The 20,522-nt window shown below is 40.8% G+C and overlaps 1 protein-coding gene across 1 annotated transcript in view; it reads right to left on the bottom strand.

Annotated features, from left to right (window-relative positions):
- Positions 1-20,522, bottom strand: part of IL1RAPL2 (interleukin 1 receptor accessory protein like 2) — a gene marked incomplete at both ends in the record, with an annotated part of 1,088,726 nt that overhangs the window by 527,353 nt on the left and 540,851 nt on the right. Inside the window, one exon of the mRNA XM_082865016.1 lies at positions 118-391. Within this exon, the coding sequence (XP_082721142.1) occupies positions 118-391 (274 nt within the window). The remainder of the gene's footprint in view (positions 1-117; positions 392-20,522) is intronic.

The following is a 20,522-nucleotide window of genomic DNA, read 5'->3' as shown; positions in this document are numbered from 1 at the left end:
GCACTGAAGCCTTTCAAGAATATATCCACTGTATAACATGAGGCACACCCATACACACTCCAGTCCCAAAGCAAGACTACCACCTGTGACATTGAGCAGTTTTCACACAGCACTTACCTTAAAACACAAGTGTAGAATCCACTGTCTTGCGCCTCAGCTGAGTGAAACCATATTGAATCTTCCTCTTTGCTCATCCTGACCTCTGAAAAGATGATGGGCTCTTCCAAATCACCTTTGTTTTTGTACCACATCAGCCTGAGCCCAGTGCTCTGGGCCATGCTATAGTTGGTACGAATGTAACTGTAGAAAAGGGCACATTTCACTCGGACTGGTTCACCTGCCAAAGCCATATATGTCTTGAGATCCACTGACCAGTCAATGCAGCCATCCACTGAAAGAAAACCAGATTGGGCATGAGATGCAGTGAGCATTGTTGACAATAATGAGAAGAGCAACAATTATTGCCAACACGTACTGAGGACTTGCTATGAGCTAGACACTGAGTCACATGCTTTACATAGATTATCTCATTCAGTCTTCCCAGTGATCCTATGAGATAGATCAGTATCCTCCTTAGACCTGGGCAAGCAGGATTCCTGCCCTAGCCCTGTGCCTTTGGGGTATTTCCAGTCCTCTGCAGTAAACTTTGGGTTGACTAGATCTTCCAAGGAGCTCCAGCACTCACACCTATGGGGTTTTCCTGGGGCCCCACAGATAGATATCAATTCCAGTGGATCACTCCTGCCAGTCACGAGGCATCCGCTTAATAGAATTTTGTGAGATTGGATGGCTACAATGACACTGACATGTTGATTTTTGGCGACTCAAATTGTTTATATAGACAGGAGCCCCACAAAACAAAGATTTCCTTAGGACCCATATAGAGCCTAGGAGCAGTCCTGAGATTGACCCTTTTATTATTCTTATGTTATAGATGAGAAAACTGAGACTCAGAAAAGTTCAGCAACTTTGCCTATGGACACAGAGCTAATAAGTGGTGGAAAACCAGTCTCTGATTCCCAAGACTCTGTTCTTAACCACTATCCTATACTGCCTCTGCCTGTAATTGTGACAGGAACCATTGTTTTATTTATTTGCCTTTGAGAAAGTAGATGCCTGGGTTGGAAGCAGTGGATACCTAAAATGATTATTTGCCATTATCTACATGCCAGTTTTCCATGGTATGACCTACTAATAGCAGATATTTAATCACACTTCAGTTTCTTTTTATACCCTTAGATCTCCCTTGCTGCTCAGCTGGTGTACGCTCATGGGAATATATTATATTAATGTCAGGTTTAATCAAATAATATTAGGTGGGTAAATCTACCATTAAAGAAAGACATATACAATAAATTCTCTCTTTTCCAGAAGGGCTGGAAATGAGACACTGTGGCTAATTTTATATGCTAATTTTATATGCTAATCAATACAATTAGCATAGTTATTCTACCTCCAATTGCAGATTTTCAAAGAATTTCATCAAATTGTGCTACATTATATTACTTGATTACCCTTTATAAAATAATCCTTTCATAAACTCTATAAACACTGTCATTTTAAAATTATATGTTTCGCTTATCATTTTGTGAACTGATCTGCTTCCTTTTTTAGATGTTGAGAACTCTGCAACCCAGTGTGTTTATCTTTTAACCTCAGTTGACAGGAAGCTCAGAGCTAAATGCAATGCTCAAGTGAAATAACTATCTTACCTCAGGATTTTGCTTTCTCTACATAAGGGGTTCTTGACCTGGGGTTCAAGGACACCCGGGGCAGAGTGCCTGGATAGACTTCAAGGTTGTGCCTATTTGCATAGCTATATTTTCTGAAGAGATGTTCCACAGCTCTTTATCAGATCTTCAAAGGGGTCTATGGCCCAAGAAAGTTTTTGAACTCTGTGGTTTCTGATGTCTCTTTGTGACTTCATTTTTCACTGCCTTGCTGCATAGGAGCTTTTATTATAAGTTGCCTCAAATCCTCTTATAGTATGTGAAGTATTCATTAGAAATAAATCAATAACCAAATAAATAACTCATCCTAAATTTATAATGAAGGGCATTTGAACTTTGAGTACTCACAGGGCACCAGATTCATCACTATGAATTTTTTTTTTCTGCCTTTTTTTTTTTTAACATCTTTATTGGGGTATAATTGCTTTACAATGGTGTGTTAGTTTCTGCTTTATAACAAAGTGAATCAGTCATACATAAACATATGTTCCCATATGTCTTCCCTGTTGCGTCTCCCTCCCTCCCACCCTCCCTATCCCACCCCTCCAGGCTGTCACAAAGCACCGAGCCAATATCCCTGTGCCATGCGGCTGCTTCCCACTAGCTATCTACCTTACTACGTTTGTTAGTGTGTATATGCCCATGACTCTCTCTTGCCCTGTCACATCACTATGAATTTTGATGACCATTGTGCACTGCTGAAGTCAAGAAGGTACAACTGAATTGGACTAAGTACGTACTGATATCTGGCTATCTCTTGGGGGGCTTTTTTATTCACTCCCAAGTATCAGTTGTTTATCTGTCATTTGTCATTCTCACAACTGTCAAGAACAGAGAGAGGGAAATCTGCATTCGTTAAACTTTCTGGGTCATGGTAAATTACTGATGATACATCTCTGTATTAAATGCAATTTTAATATTTATTGTTTTATCATCTTTAAATTAATTTTATATTATTCCTTTTTAAGGATTATTTGTGATACTGTTCCCATGCATTAACACAACTGAGAGGAAACTGTTTTTTTTGAGAATATATTTTTTCTCATAGCTTTATTTTAAAAGTTTGTTAATAGAAAGAAAATATGGGGATAAATTTTTTTTAAACTCCTTAATATTCCAGTTTTTGTTTTCTCCAACCCTAAGATGCACAGCAAGTGTTTCTGAATTAACAAATTTGTCTTGGTGAAGTAGTTTCAAACCTCTATAACTACCTACTTGTTAGAAAAAAAAAATCTGGAATTTTTTTCATTTGCACACTAAATCCCTTTAGTTACTTCCTCTAAACAATCTGTTGCATAATCTACACCTGTACAATGTTTAACAGGCTGGTTTGTCCCATTAGTGACAGGACATGGCTGGTATAGAAAATAATCAAAAATCTGCTCCTGGGACACAACCATCATGTTCAAAGGCAGTTGAAGACATTTAACTGCCATTACAACTAGCTTTGTCATACGGACCTTGCGAGTACACTGAGAATTCATTTCCTTCTAAGTACTAGCTGAGCAAAATGTATTTGACTTAATAAATTTATGGTTCCTTTTCTTCTGTTCCCTTGCTTTAGGTAGCAGAGAGGGAATCTTTAGTTATAAAGTAGTCAATAGACAGAGAATAGATATTCAATAATAAGGACAACAAATTCCAAACGTTATTCCTTTATTCTTTTCTCTTAGTATAGTCATACCTCAGTATCTGCAGGGGATTGGTTTCAGGACCCCCATGGATATTAACACCTGTGAATGCTCAAGTCCCTTATATAAAATGACTTAGTAGTAGCATATAACCTACATATACCTTCTGATATACTTCAAATCATCTCTAGATTACTTATAATAGCTAATACAATGTAAATGTGATGTAGTTGTAAATGCAATGTAAAAGTTGCCAGTGTGCAGCAAATTCAAGTTTTTCTTTGTGGAACTTTCTGCAAATTTAAAAAATATTTTCCATCCACGTTTGGTTGAATCCAAGGATGTAGAACCTGCGAATACGGGCAGGGTTGGGGGCGACTGTACTCACAATACAGGTTACAATATAACATATCTCAAGAGACCTCAGGCGATTTTCCCAAAAAAAGTAGACAAAGTGTATGATCCATGAAGGCCCATCTGACACCGAATATTTTCCCATGCTGAACTTTACTCATGGGAAATCCATTCCCATGAGTAAAGGTCTTGTAGCCTTATATCTAGAGAGTATAGGACCACTACTAGATTCCAGCAAGGTGGTATGATTTGTTTTTAATGGATTGCTATTCCTAGGAAAACCAACAGAGAGAGAGGCAAGATGGGATGAAGTACTACAATGTGGTGCATTTATCTTTAGACTTGGGACTGATGAAACAACTAAAAAGGGCCTACTGAGGTAAGAGGCCTGGAAACTCAGGTGGCAAGGGAACATGATGGGATTGAAACCTTGAGGTTAAGAGGGAAAGTTAAGAGAAAGCAAAGGGAAAGAGATATGGGAACATATGTATATGTATAACTGATTCACTTTGTTATAAAGCAGAAACTAACACACCATTGTAAAGCAATTATACTCCAATAAAGATGTTAAAAAAAAAGAGAGAAAGCATGAGAGGGTCACAAAAAGGCAGGAAGAGGAGAAGGCTCACATAAAACTCAATTTGTCAAGGGCCATTCCAGGGATCAAAGATGGTGCCATCAGAAGTCACCAGTAAAACTCACATTTCTGTCATGAGAAGGAGTTTGTAATACATGCCACACGTTCAGAGCCCTATGCACTTTGACACTCCAGATATATTTGGCAAATAGGTGAATGAATAGATCTGTGATGCAGGTGACAAGGGAGCACGCTATGGCCAGGTTGGGGACATAATGGAACTGAGTAGCCCACAGAGGAAGTCTACCTGCAAACTTGACCTTATCAGCAAGGCCTCTCATTCACAGAGGGATCCAGCCCTATTCTGTTCACAACTCCAGTCGCACCTGTGTAGGTTTGCCCCCGAAAGACTTCTAAGAAAAGTGGTTTCTGGACAGATTGGCTTCTCCCACAGGTGGTTTGATAACTACGTTTCACTAACCAGCCACAAGTGTAAATAGAGGCACTGTAAGAAGGAAAATGGTTTTCCCCCCAAAAAACAGCAACATTCTGCAGTTGGATTGAAATTTGCTACAGAACAAACCCATCAAAAGCATCACTGAATGCATGCCTGTCCTCTGCTTCACAATTTCTCAGTATGGCTATAAATATTCCCATCATTCCATTAAAAAATACCTATTTCTAAATTATCCATTCCCTGTTTACTCTTGAGTCTTGTTATGAACAGCAATTCAAGTATTTAAAGAACAATTGTGTTTCTCTAGATGCTCATCTCTGTTCCCTTGATTTAGGTTTCCGTAAGGCTTAAAATCATTACTCTTAGTTTGGTCTTGTTGGTAGAAATGCTTTGATATCTGAGCTATACAAAACAATTACAATGCAGCAAAGAAAGCCACTTCTTTAAAACGTAGGTCTGTATTTTAATCATTTTCATTTCAAACTGCAAAACAAGTGTATGCTTAAGGAGTTTGACATGAAGATTCAAAAAAAAAAGGAGCATATGAAACATATAAAGGGACATGCCAATGTCCACGCAATTTATTTTACCAAGAGGAGATTCCTAGGGGTAAAACTAATGCAGTATCCTGGAAAGTGCCCTGGGTGACCAAAGCAAACCTATTTAGCCTGCTTATAGACAAGCCTCGGCTTCCTCCTCAATGCATCTGGAAAAGCAAATCCTGTCACACCTATCTGCTGTGAAAACAAAGTCCTGAGAAAAGTTTTTAATCCCTAGAAGAGGATAAGATGTTATTATCAACAACAATAATTATATTATTTTAGAAAAAAAAGAATATTGCATGCAGTAAAATTACAAGCTCTAATGGCTATGTACATTACAGTTTTTATTGGGGGATAGGATATATAGGTATGCATAGGATTGCCAATTTTGGATTTTTGCCCCAAACTGGGAATCTCTTTAGGTAAAATGGCTAATTAGCATATGAAAATATGCAATCTCCAGATATCTTGATAATGTTCACTACAACTTAAGTCCTTTGCCTGAGATGTACATCCAATATTAGTTTATTATATGTTCTTGATTAATAAATTGATTTGTTAAACCAGGTGTTTTCTGGTAACTATGTCAGCTGTATATATCCCATTCTTTTTTTTTTTTTTTGCTTTTTAAAAAATCAGGTTTACTGAGATATATTTTACATACAATGAAATCCATCCTCCTTAGCTGTACTGTCCTATGAGTTTTTTTTTTTTACATCTTTATTGGAGTATAATTGCTTTACAATGGTGTGTTGGTTTCTGCTTTATAACAAAGTGAATCAGTTATACATATACCTATGTTCCCATATCTCTTGCCTCTTGCGTCTCCCTCCCTCCCACCTTCCCTATCCCACCCTTCCAGGCGGTCACAAAGCACCGAGCTGATCCCCCTGTGCTATGCGGCTGCACACAGACCTCCTAGAGAATGGACTTGAGGATATGGCGAGCGGGAAGGGTAAGCTGTGACAAAGCGAGAGAGAGGCATGAACATATATACACTGCCAAACGTAAGGTAGATAGCTAGTGGGAAGCCGCCGCATATCCCATTCATTTTTATGGCCAGCTCTCCTGTTTGTGAATCAACGGGGCAATTGTTGGGGGCAATTCATCAAAATACCACTAGAGGGCGGGCTGCACAAGTTTTTGTGTAGCACGGTAGATTTTCCCCACCTAATTTCTAAAAATAAGGATTTGCTATCTGCCAATCACTGGTTGTGAGGAGGGATCACAGCAACCTCTGGGAATGCGTCCTTGGGGGTGGGTGATAGGGGGAGCCAAAAGTTGAGCATGTAGCTAAGGTCTTGCTCAAATTGGATGACCAGGTTACATATGCCAGGTAAATGACCCAGCTTAGAAAGGTGCAACAGCAGCTACTGGCATTCATTGAGCCCTCAGTACAAAACAGGTAGGTACTGTGACAGGTGCTTTGCATGTAGTTTTCTCATTTCATTATCATGTCAACTCCGGGAGGTAGGGACTCTTGCTCTTCTAATTTTACTGAGGAGAAAAGAAAAGCTCAGAGACTTTAAGTGACTTGCTCAAGATCACTCAGGTTGTGATGGCAGAATTTGGACCCCAATGCAGGTGAGTTAAACTCCAGAACCTACGTTCTTAACCACTGTGTGTTCTATATACTGCCTCCTATACTCCTCATCCCAGTCCATGAGACATTAAAATATTAAAATTTGCTTGGTGCTAATCCAAATTGTCATATGTATTCCAATAGCACATGCCTGTTCAGTAGAGCGGACCTTTCCAGCTGAGTAATAGTCTGTCCCTAAATAATAACCATTGTGGGAATAATAACCATCAAATAATGTATGCCAATTACTTACCTCTGAATTATACAGTTTTTACAGAGTAATGAATTATTAATAATCTGTGTACTTGATTTAACCTCTGAAGATCAGTCCTAAAACTTGGATAAATTTTATCTGACCCATATTGACTCATTTAAAATTAAATATCTAAGGATGATCACCCAATTCCTAACATTACAGCCTAGAAATAGAGTTCTATGTTTAATATTTGTACTTATTATGTATTATGCCTATTGAATACATTACTCTCCTTATTTCTAATATTTTAATGTGGGAGTTGTACACCCTCTGTTTCTCTCTCAGCTCTCCTTCAAACACATGCCTAAAGACAAAATTCTTTTTATTTATATGCATCACAGTGTACGCCGTCTGCCTCTAGTGGGCAGCCTCCGAGCACAAAAAGTCAAACTCCCTAAGAAGTGAGTGGCCTGTGCCCCAGCTGCTGGACATATGCCTTCATGCCCCCAGCCTAGAAATATGGACAGAGTTGTTTCGTCATTTTTAAAATAAAGTTCTGACAGTGGGAAAATTTTCTTGATTTTTAAAATTTTATCCGCACATCCGTATCTATCAATAGAGAAAATATCCCCCACTCCAGCTCTATAAATACAATGAATGATTATTGCTTCAGATTTTAAAAAGCATTTTTACATTTTTTATGGATTGGATTATACGCTTTCCTTTCACTCTTTTACCCCCCACTATTCGTCAGTGGGAAAGTTCTGCCTAAATGAAGTCCTTCATCTCATTTCAACCCAGTTATCACACTTAATAATGGGCTGGCAACCATCTTCCTTACCCTTTCATTACAGAATCTGTACTATGCTTTGTCAAGATCATTCCTTCAATCTTTATCCCAAATGAGAGCCTCAATTATGTTCTGGAGGTGTGGCCACGTGAGGCATTACAACCAACTCTTCAACTCCTGATTACCTCAGGCCTGATAAGCCTCCTTGGGTATTACCCACTAGCCTGAAGCTCTTCTCAAATGCACTGATGTTAATTTGAAGGCTGCAGCTGCAAATGTATCTGTGGGAGACAGGATATCAGTACTGCCCACCAACCCCTCTAGCCGACTTTCTGCTACTCTCAAATCCAGGATGCTTGCCAGTGAGCTTATCTCCAATGCCAAATCTTCTCTGTCTCTCATGTTCAGTCATCCAAGCCAAAACTTTTGGAAGCCATCCCTGAATCTTGTTTTCCATTCCAGTCTGTTCTTTAAACTGCTACCAAGGTGATGTTTCTGATGTACAAGACCATGTCCCTTTACCACTCAAAACCTGCAGTGGCTCCTGGTATGCAAATCCCTAAGCCTAGCTCCCCTGTCACACCAGCGACTGCCTGTCTTTCCTGTCCCCAGCCACAGCTCTTCACACACCGTACCCTTCAGTAAATACTCACCACTCCCCGACATGTCATTCACTTCTCTGCCATTGTTCTCTGGTTCCTTCCACTTTGCCTCTGTGCCTATCAATTGAGATTCTACTTATCTTCCAAGACAGCTTCAAATGCCACGTCGTCCAAAAACTGCACTTCACTGCCCTGTGTGAATTCTTTCCCCTGCAGTGCTCTGACCACATGTTTGTCTACAGATCTCCTTCCCAGTTAGATGGGTGCCTCATTTCCTTTGTATCTCTAGGACAAGGCCCAGTGCATTGTACATAGTAGGCACTAATTAAATCTTTATGGGATGAAATTCTGTGGGGATTTTCCCCCAAAAAATTCACTAATAATCAGAAGTTGTTTGCATTTGTCAACCTTAAGATTCCTCCTACTGCTTCCCACCAGAGCAGGGATGCATCCAAACTCTGATAGGAATGCTAGGAGCCAGGCTCCAAGGTACAAAATGTGTTCACAATAACAAATGATTGCTATTTTCCCATTAGCTAGCATCACAACAAACAGGAATCACAAAATAAACTCACTGCCATATCCCTGCTCCAGAACTCATGATTCTATGGTAAGTCGATCAAAATCACCAAGTCTATCACCCAAGCCCTTTCAAATCAGGCCTCATCCTATCAAAATGGCTGCCTATCACTTTCCAAGAGAAATGTTCTTGAAGCGGGCCTCCTCCCTCACAGAGCTACCCTAACCCTCCTTGTTAGGAAGCAGTTATGTTGTGGGCCCTTGCCCATTCAACTCTTTCCTGTCTCCACCCTCATACCACTTCTCCCACTTTCCATGCCTCTCCCAAACCAAATCTTAGTCAAGTCCTGAGCTTAATTTACCTAGGTGTCAAGTTAGAAACGGCAGCTTGGTTTTCCAACCATATTGACTAGCACATTAGTCAAGGTCAGAGACTTCTCATGTTTTTTTTTTTTTTTTTGGTTTGGTTTTTTCTTTTCATCTCTCCTCAAACACCTCCCAGACCAGACATTTAGTAGGTCTTACTAAATATAGGTTGATATATCCTCATCTCATGAGACTTCGCTTAATTAAGTACTATTAGAGTGAACTGCTTTGGTTAATTCATTTTTGCATTAGCTGAAGTTTAACCTTTGGATTGTTGAAGATCTTTTTCTGAAAAGTCCGAATCCATTTTTTTGCCTAAGTAGAGAATCGTGATGAGAATAAAATTTTCTGGATTGACTGAGGATTTGTCAGGTCCTTAGGGTCATCACCCTAGATCTTGATGCCAAGACAGTATAAGAATAGAGCCTGGTGGTGTGAAAAGAGCATAGAGCTAGCTGGGGATCTGAAACCCTGGGTTTACATTCCACCTCTGCCTCCTCAAGGAGATACGTGACTTTGGGAAGTCAGTGTCTACTCCCAAAAGAAATGAAGACATTAAACTAGACAAGTTCTAACCCAGCACCAAGAAAACAGATTATATGATGGTTGCTGAGGTCTTTGGTCAAGAAGACCAGCTGCTCTCCCTGGCAATCTTCATTTTTTTCTCTCTTAATTTCAAAGTTACACAGAAATAAATTTCAATAATAATTCAAAGTTCAATTCAAAGTTCAATAATTTCAAAGTTACACAGAAATAAAAAGAGTACTATTACAAACTCCCATGATCTCAGCATCCAAAGTAAATAATGTTAACTTTTTTCCAATTTGCTTTCAGTAGCTTTGTTTTATTAAAGAAATAAAGCATTGCAGATATAGCTAATGTCCCCTTTTAACCACCATACACAGTCCCATCCTTATCTCAAACCCCTGCCTGGATGTAACCACTATTCTTTCCAACTTTTAGACTCTTACATACATAGGTGGATACCCTGAAGAAAAAATATTGTAGGGATTAAAAGTTTATCTTACAATAGGGAGCAGAGGTGGGAATAAAAGCCTGTTAACGGAGGGCTCTTATGAGGTGGGTTCTAGTCAACTGAGGTCTAAGAGAGTATACTTACAGCTGCGCACACACTCCACACATATGCCACCTGCACCTCTAACACACAGAGTCTGAGTGGGGACCAACCTCAGAGTCTACAGGGGTTTTCTGCCTGAAGTTAGTTGTTTCCACACCATGTGTGGCCACACAGATTTCAGGATGAGATCTCTGGTCCTGTTGGAGTTCTGCTCTGTGTGGGGAGAGTTCTGATTCACAGAAGAGACACAACTGTTACTCATCAAATAGCCAGGCTCTAGAAGTTAGAGGCATGAGGCAGGGTCCACATCATATGTTCTACACTCAGCTGCCTCTATTTTAAATCAAATTCTGGGTCAACTAGGATATACAGACTCCAAATAAGTGCCCAATAGGGCTTACTCTTATTCTTTAGATAACTTATTTCCCTCTCCATTTCTAAGTTTAGCACACCATTCAGCTACCATAAACCCCTCCTCTTTTTTTTTTCACATCTTTATTGGAGTATAATTGCTTTACAATGGTGTGTTAGTTTCTGCTGTATCACAAAGTGAATCAGCTATACACATACATATATCCCCATATCTCCTCCCTCTTGCACCTCTCTCCCACCCTCCCTATCCCACCCCTCTAGGTGGTCACCAAGCACCGAGCTGATCTCCCTGTGCTCTGCGGCTGCTTCCCACTAGCTATCTATTTTACATTTGGTAGTGTATATATGCCCATGCCACTCTGTCACTGCATCCCAGCTTACCCTTCCCCCTCCCCATGACCTCAAGTCCATTCTCTACATCTGCGTCTTTACTCCTGTCCTGCCCCCAGGTTCTTCAGAACTTTTTTTTTTTTTAGATTCCATATATATGTGTTAGCATACGGTATTTGTTTTTCTCTTTCTGACTTACTTTACTCTGCATGACAGACTCTAGGTCCATCCACCTCACTACAGAAAACTCAATTTCTAAACCCCTCCTCTTAACAAACAGTGGAAGCCCTCTCCAGGCTCTGACTATCAGGGGACTGTGAAGATTAAATACATTAATGTACTTCAAGTCCTTAGAACTAGAACAAACGGTGCCTTGCACACATACAATGATCAGTAAATATTTCCTTTACTACCTCAACTACTACTATTTCTTCTTTTAATTATATATCTATTTTTTAAATTATTCTATTGTACTTCTCAAGTCTTTACATACAACAATGTGCATTATTTCAATGAAAATTGTCTTTTACACCATCTTTATATTAAAGTTAGGCCATTAAAATGTTTTATAATTAAATTTGTTTTTCAAATTTGGGGCATAGGTAAGTCATATTACTTATAAATTTCATTTCAGGACAGTAAAGGGCCATTAAGTAATATTTTAGCATGATATATATGTTTCAATATTAACTGTATATAATAGTATAGAGTAATATGTGTGTATCACTCTACACTATTATAATATGTATACTTGCTATATTATAACAATATTATATTATTGAAGACTGCATATATTTATATGTATATATTATATATACATTTACTCTATTACAGATTGCTTATCATAGTTTATAAATTTGCATATATTTATGTGTTTATTTTAAGTTTATATAGTTATATAATGTGTATTTATAATATAAAATAAATTGTTGTAACTAAATATATATAATTATATTTATATGTTTACTATAATAGGTTGAATCATATGAAATTGCTGCTTAAGTCAAAAAGATCAAATACTGGGACTTCCCTGGTGGTGCAGTGGTTAAGAATCCGCCTGCCAATGCAGGGAACATGGGTTCGAGCTCTGGTCTGGGAAGATCCCACATGCCGCGGAGCAACTAAGCCCGTGCGCCACAACTACTGAGCCTGCGCTCTAGAGCCCATGTGCCACAACTATTGAAGCCTGCGTGCCTAGAGCTTGTGCTCTGCAATAAGAGAAGCCACCGTAATGAGAAGCCCGTGCACAGCAACGAAGAGTAGCCCCTGCTCACTGCAACTAGAGAAAGCTTGCACGCAGCAACAAAGACCTAATGCAGCCAAAAATAAATTTATAAAAAAAGACCAAATATTGACAACTTCATGTGATTCATCCTAATATATATCTTATATAAGATGTCATAAATTCAAATAAACGTTTGTTATATAAAATTGCAACTATCCTCAAAAGGGAAAGTAGAACCAGATAGAGTTGAGAACTACTCTGTTAGTTGCTTAATATTGTTATTATTTGTCATTACAAACTGGTCCATGCTAGGGTCCTTCAGATAGTTCATAAAATCAGCAGAGCTTCTTTTAAATCCAGGCCTTTGCAATGTCTGTGCCCTATGCCTAGTACACTGTTCCCTCAGACATCCACATGGCTCACTGGCTACCAACCTCCTTCACTTATCTGTTCAAATAATTTCGGGGTGAGGAGAATTTACTGATTCCATGATTGATCAGACAAAGGAATGTGTAGCTTGATAACCTCCTCCAACTCACTTCATCTCCAGAAGAACCTTCCAGACCCTGAGCATTTCCTTTCCTTCCCCCATCTCCCAAGTGCATCTGATCCCTATCCACTTGCAAAAGAGTTTGTGGTCTGTACTGTGAACCCCCGCCTCCCCCAGGTAGGTGTCCAGGAAAGGAGGAAGGGTGGTAATGGAAGGGGGAAGCAGTTTTTCCTCTCTGTCTCTACCCAGTTGTTCCCCCCACCCCCAGTCTGGTCCTCCAATCCACCTCTGTGGCTGGGGGCAGTGGCAGCCTTGGGGCACCTGGAAGTGCCCATTTGTGGGTTAGTCCACGTGGCCTTGAGGAGGAAATGTCCATGGCTTTGGTTCCATGGAGTGCCACTCCTCAGTGACTACAAGAGGATAGCACTTTCTGGGGAGAGATGCAGAGGAGCACTGTGAGCTGAGGGGATGCTGGCAGGGTGTCAAAACCGGTGCCTGCACTCCAAGTGACTGGGAGGTACTGTGCAGTGCAGGTACTTACCTATAGCATTGATATGGCCTAGGTGGTGCTCAAGGAGGTGCCACCCACTGTGGAGCTGGCCCTGCCTTCCCTGCCAGGGAAATAGCCAAGCTCAAAGGATTTTCTGGGTTCCTGGGTAGACTGTACCTGCAAAGTGTTAGCACCATTATCATAGTTTCACTACCTAGGATGCTGGTTTTTGCCTCCCAGAAATGGGTATGGTTACAGGACAGCCCACAATGTTGCTATATGCATTTAGGTTAACATTAGAGGATTAATATACGTCTCAGTGTACGGGTACTGATTGTCCCCAGGGTAAAAGGGGCATAATTATTGCATATCCATATTATTATTTATAATTCTACAATATTATAATGTTATAATATTAGCCAGGACGCACCACCAGGGAGGCTTGTGTTATGCTTTACTTGCTGTTAACTGGAGATAATTACTGTGCATTATTATTATTCGTGTTTACATTATTGTAAATTACTTATATTATTTAATTATTTTACCTTTATAATACCCATTATTATAATTAAGGTCATAATTAAATGATTATATCATTAGTCATTATAATGATTAATAGTAATAGTAATACAATCACGATTGTATTACTATGTATACCATAACTGTATTAAGTATTACAAGTATTATAGTAAGTGTAACACAGGTTAATAATTTAGTAATAAATATAATTAGTAATAAATTAATTCTGTACTGCTAAGAAACCCTGCTGTTCCATATTGCTAAGAAACATTTTATCTCATCAGAATCAGGATAACTGAGGTACAGCATTAATGCAGTTACTTGCATTATTGTGATATTTTTAAAACACTATAGTAACTACCATTCCTGGTAATGCTGGTGTGGTATTTTCTTCTCTGGGAAATGGCATAATTATATCATGTGGTTAATGTTGTTATTGCTGTTGTTGTTGTTTTTATTATCACTAATGTTATTTTATCATATATCCTAATGATGGACACTAATAAACAAATAATGGTATTATCTGTTCCTGTCTGTGAAATGGAAATGATTTTGGAATATTGATAATTTACATTCTATTGATATTATAGTCATAATTAATACCACTACTGAGAATCTTGGCATGCATCTGTAAAATGGACATAATTTTGAGGCATCATTGATACTGATATTATTTGCATTTACATTAGTGCTAGAGTCACAATTACTATTAGGAATGAGTATTTCTTGTAAACTATGGAGAAATTCACACCTCAGAGGGTTTTTGTCAGACTTAAATGACTTTGAACTTGGTACGCAGTAGTAAGGATAATAATATTAGTAATAGGAGAGTTTAACTCCTTACTGTGTATCAGGTACTGCTTGAAGCACTTTACATGCATTGACTCATTTAGTTGTCACAACAACCTTATAAGTAAGATAGGTATTATAGATATGCCCAGTTTACATCTGTGCAAACTGGGACTCAGAGAGGTTAAATGTCTTGCCTGAGATTCCACAGCCAGTTTGAGTCCATGTTCCATTCTTTTAACCACTACTACTCTCTTGGGTATTAATGGGAATAATTATCATATGTAACTAATAATTTTAGGCAAGTTATAATCTTATTATTATGATGTATCAGACAAGAATGAGGATTTCTTTCTTTTTCATCATAAAATGGTCACAGGCACAGGCAGTGGCTAGTGTTGGAGGTTCTAATGTTGGGGATCCAGGCAGGTGTGGGATGACCAGTATAAAGAGGGGCTGAATCTCTCCCTCCTGATGTTGTCAGGAGACTCATTTAAAGTAGCTCAAGCCAAAAGTACCTGGTAGAGTGTTGGTGCACAATAAATGCTTCTCAAAAATTTGTTACTCCTTCATTATAGCCCTTAGCTCCTAGTAGCCCAGGTAAAAAGTGTGAGCCAATTTTAAAAAGGAGAAATGCAAAGGAAAGATATTATTCCCAGTGCTCAGTCAGTAAGTGTTCTTTTCTCTCTCCATCTGTGGCAGCCCCCCTCTCTACTTTATCCACCTGCCCTGCCCTCCCTGCCCAAAGGAAAACTCATCATGTCAACAGTCTATTGTTCATGGCTGTTTATGTAGCTAGTATTTGACATCACACAGTGGTACAAGGCTTCTAGGCTGCACGTGTCCGATATGTACTTGGATAAGGCCCAGATCAATTGATGTAGCCTGGAAGACTATGGAGGGAATGGAATGAGTCTCCACTCCCTGGGGCGCTGAAGGGATGAATGATTATGATGTCTGGGTGAATGAGGAATTGAGAGAAGGAAGAGGGGAGATTTGTTAATGGATAGAGGTTTGTCAGCAAGAGTTCCCTCTAGGAGTGGTGGGAGGTTGAATGTGAGACTTACCAATAGGATTGGTTAGAAGTCTGCTTAAGAAGCAGTCAGAACCCCAGGTACACCACCCCAACATCAGTTCCACACACTAGTAGAAGGCTGGATAAAAGATCTCTAGAGGGTAAAACAGAAAGGGTGTGATTTACATGGGCATACCTACCCACACCAGGCCACGGTTTCCTGTTAATCATTATTTATCTGCCACTGAGCTTGGGCATTTTATAGAAACTTTGAAAGTAACAAAGCCCAGACTGCCAGGGTTCGGACCATTGGGACAAAGAGCCCCAGATTCAGAACCCCTTCCCTCCACCAGACCATGGAGGCCTGACCACTTATTTCCCCTCCTGCATGACCCCTGGAAAACCAGAGTTAGATGCCAGAGACCCCATTTTCTTGTTGGTCTCTGCTTTGCTTCTGGCTCTGTCCCAAATCATTCCTGAATAAGCATGCAGTTTTTACCTGCTGTATCTCTAGCTCATTAAATGTGACTCAAAGACATGATCCTGGACACCAGATACATCCCTACCACATAGGTCTCACCATGCAATTCCAGAGGGGCAAGGAATGACCCCATTTAAGTGGCTAGGTGGGGAGGAAGGCTTTTCATGCTCTTTTTAGGAGACTTGGGAATGGGAGAATCTTAAGTCCCAGAACCCTGAGAGCCCTCCTGACCCATTTCTCCCTCTTTCAGTCCTCACCTCCAGTCACTGTAGCTCAATTTCTGGGGCCCATCAATATCACTAGACCATAAGTTGTTAAGAGATAACTATTGCCAGGGTATGTCTACCATCTTCTCCGTACATCCATCTCCCTAGCCAAAACATAAGCTCCTGGACCCTGTTTTGGCTGAGGGTGTGGGGTAGGTCTTTGGAGCCTGATGTTCCTAGTGAAATCCTAATTCCCTGCCCCTGAAACCCATAAACTCTCTTGTAGTACAATGACCGCCCAAAAGATGCCCCATCCTCATCCTCAGAACCTGTGAATAGGATGAAATATCACTTATGTGATAATGTTATTTTATACGGCACAGTTGACCATAAAATAGAGAGATTATTCAGATGGACCTGATCTAATCACATGGGGGCTGAAGAGCAGCGTGTTTTCTCCAGCTATAGCAGAAGGGGGAGTCAGAGAAACCTGAAGTGTGAAAAGCACACGATGCAGGATTCCTGGCTTTGAAGATGGAGGGGGCCACTTGAGAAGGAATGACAGCAGCCTCAAGGTACAAAAAGTGGCTCCCAACTGACAGCTAGCTCAGTCCTCCAGTCAGCAAGAACTAGATTCGGCCAGTACCCTGAATGAGCCTCCATCCAAGAGCCCAGCTCGGGTGACATTTGACTTTGGCCTTGTGAGACCCTAAGCGGAAAACTCAGGTGAGCCCAGCTGGACATACCAAACAGTGAGTTAATAAATAGGTGTTGTATTAAGCTGCTAAAAAAAATTGTGGTAATCTGTGATGGCAGTGGTAGAAAACTAACATAACTTCTTAATCCCTACCCCTTTTCTTTTCCCTTCACAGATTATTAGGGTCCTGAGGAGGCCTCACACATCAGCTCCTCTCCTTGTCCATCCAGGAGGACGACTGGTTTTGTCCATAAGGTAATGTCCCCAGCCTCTTGCCCTTGCTGCCTTTGCCCTGCTCAAACTCTTTGCCCACAGGTCTTCCACACATACATTTCACCCACCGAGTTCCCTCCAACTGTCCTGCCAGGACTGCCAAGCACAGCTGATGCTCTCCTCACCCGAGGGCATCCTGGCCTTCTGGTACTGATGGTTGGCAGACCACAGGGTGTTCTTGTCCTGGGGCACACTGTGCTGACCCTCTCAGCATGGTCTCTGCCCCTCTCCAGAGTCCTTGGGGGTTGGGAATATGCAATTCTCAAAAACACAATAAGGTATACTTTTGTTTGAGCTTAGCCGAGATAGGGTCTCCTGGAAAGGATGTGACAATTCTGTGAATGTGTCCTTCCCAGGTGATCCTGCAGCCTCAGGGGCTGCTCCCTGTGACTTCCAGCTGTTCCTGATCCCTCTAGCTCTCTTCAGGTCCCTGTTGTTTCCCCCTTTTCAGGATAGAGAATAAGGACAAGAGGTAGTGGAGGGGGGAGCACTGTGGCCCTTCCACCCACAGGTGCTGCCCTGCCTCCATTGCCCAACCTCATGCTCCAAAGCCAGCGAAGCATGCTGCCTATGGGTGGATGCATGCATGAACCACCCCACCAGCTAAACAATGCCACATGCTTCAGCTGCCTACCCAAGAGGCCTGGGAAATATGACAAGATCCTCATAGATCCCAGTTGTCAGCTTCACACTTGACTAAAGACTCACCAAGACTGGCTCCCTTCGCGATGATGATCATCCTATTATTATTACTATTATTACTTGTGGGACAGCAAACAACATGAACATCAGCATATTTGCATAGGTTTCCCGTGTCCCTCAACTCCCACAGGAATGACACAGAACAGTCCAGAAGGCTGCTGTGCAACAGAGTCGAGGAACACTGAGCTTGGGTATCCACTAATTCACAGCAAGCAGCAAGCTCAGTCTTTACCCTGAGAGAGATTTTACCACATTCCTTAAGGCTGTGTGCTGCAAACAGCACTGAGAAATGGTCCAGGTAAAGGACCTCAATGCCTTGCATTCTTGGCATTCCCTGCAAGATGTGTGGGAGCATGAGAGTCTCCCCCAACAATTATCCTTCAATAAAATCCCCCCCCAAAATACCCTGACTGACAACACCCCCCACCATTAACAAATCTTCCTCCTCCTCTCAACTCCTCATTCACTTCTTTCTTCTCTCTTCCACCCACTGCCCTCATGCCTGGTGCTATTCCTTTTCTAAATGGTTCTCTCTCTCCTCACCCCAGCCAGGGCATGAACTCTAAGCCAGAGATGGGGCTGGATTCAGAGAGATCTGGGATTGGACACTGTCACATTGTGAACCCTGTGGAAAGATTTCCCGAAACATGAATCACCTGTGGTGGTGGCAGCCAGGGATGGGGCATTCCCTGTTGCCCCAGCACTAGCCTCCACCCTTCAGCATTTGTATGTGCCAGGCAGACATAAGCAGGTAGGCAGGCCAGGAGAGTCGGGGTAGAGAGTAGAGGGAGCGTGCTCAACAGGGTCTGCCCAGGCCACACTCACACATGCCTACACACAGAGGTGCTGACTATTTTAGTTAGCATGGAGCTTAGCAGGCCTGCAGCCTAAATAGGAACAAATGGGGATATCGGGACCAATGTCCCCAGGTATGCTCCCTAACATATGTTGGAGGTTAGATCACCTTCCTCCACAGACACCGCAAAATACAGGGCAGTGGAAAGAGACTACCCCTCAAAATACAAACCTAGCCTTATCCTCTGTGCTGCAGAAAGATAGGGAGTGAGGGGACAGAGGGAAGATGAGGAGCAAGCTGGCCTGGGGGGAGCCCTGTTGTTTCTGCCACGTATCATGAGCCCCACCTTCTTCCTTACTTCTGCAAGCCTGTGCTTCAGTTTCCGTATCAGCAAAACAGACATAATATCTGTGCCTACTTCATAGGGTCATTGTGAGGATTTAAAGACGAATACATGTCAGGCACTTAGAACACACAGTACCTAACACCCAGTAAATACTCAATAAGTATTAGTTATGGTTAATAGTAGTGACAATAAATATAATTTGATTTATAACTATAGCAGTATGATTATTATCAGTAATATAATTTATGATATTTGAAATAATGTTTAATGTTAGAAATGATACTGCATATTATTAGAAATAATATATAATATCAGTAGTGATAATTCAATTCTCACTGGTAACCACAACAACTCATTATCTTGCTAATCCCCCCTTAAGATGTTATAAATTCTTATACTCGTTTGTAATTTCTCCTATTATTATGATATTTGCATAGTACTTACACAAAAGATTCAAACGACTCTATCCCTTTGTTATATATCTCTTTGGATGGGGTCATATTTAGCAAGCTGCATGGAAACTTTTTGTAACAAGGCAGAAGCTGTGGCTATGTCGTTTATGACATTGACTTCAATATAATGAGGTGGCTGGGAATGGGGACCGGAAGTGGACTCGTTTGTATCTGCTGACTTTCAAAGATGCAGCTTACAAAGCTCTTCCCAACTGTGCCTGAAAATCAACTCAATTTATAGCAGGAACAAGCAGAATCCTGCCCCACGCCCCACAACTTCTATCCATTAGGTCTTGTTCAGTTTGAGAGGCACTGAAAAGCTTCCCAGCCAAAGGGATTTACCTGGGTTTATCTCCTCTGTGTCACATTTTATAGTGTTTGGAATCATGCAGTTTTACTGAATTAGAATGTATTACTCCCTAGGAGTAGTGTAAAACCTCCTAACAGAGATATTATATATGAGCACAAATTCCTTAATCTGATTAACCCATTACTCCCTATCATCACCCAGCACAAACCTATTGATAAAATACGACCCTGAAAAGTTTTAAGTAGAAATGGGAGTAGGAAAAAGGAAAGGGGTACTTGGCCTTTGGGTGTTCTCTGGCCCTTATTAAGTCATGTCATCACCAAAGAGTGGTATGACGAATAGATGGTAGAGGCCAAAGGGCACAACACTTGAGGATATCTCGGTTTGATCCCATTTTATTATCTGTAAAATGGAGATACTAGCTCTACTTACTGTACAGACTTGTTGTAAAGATCCAGGAAGTGGACCTGAAGGGAAGAATCTTTTATAAAGTCCTTACCAAGTATCAGGTACCACTGCTAGGTGACTATGACGGTTAATTTTATGACTGGGCCGCAGATTGCCTAGCCATATGGTCAAACATTATTCTGGGTGTGTCTGTGAGG

Source organism: Leucopleurus acutus (genome assembly GCF_964270905.1).
Source record: "Leucopleurus acutus genome assembly, chromosome: X".
NCBI classification, from domain to species: Eukaryota; Metazoa; Chordata; class Mammalia; order Artiodactyla; family Delphinidae; genus Leucopleurus; species Leucopleurus acutus.
The sequence above is the reverse complement of the archived record's forward strand: the minus strand, read 5'-3'. Positions and strand labels throughout refer to the sequence as shown.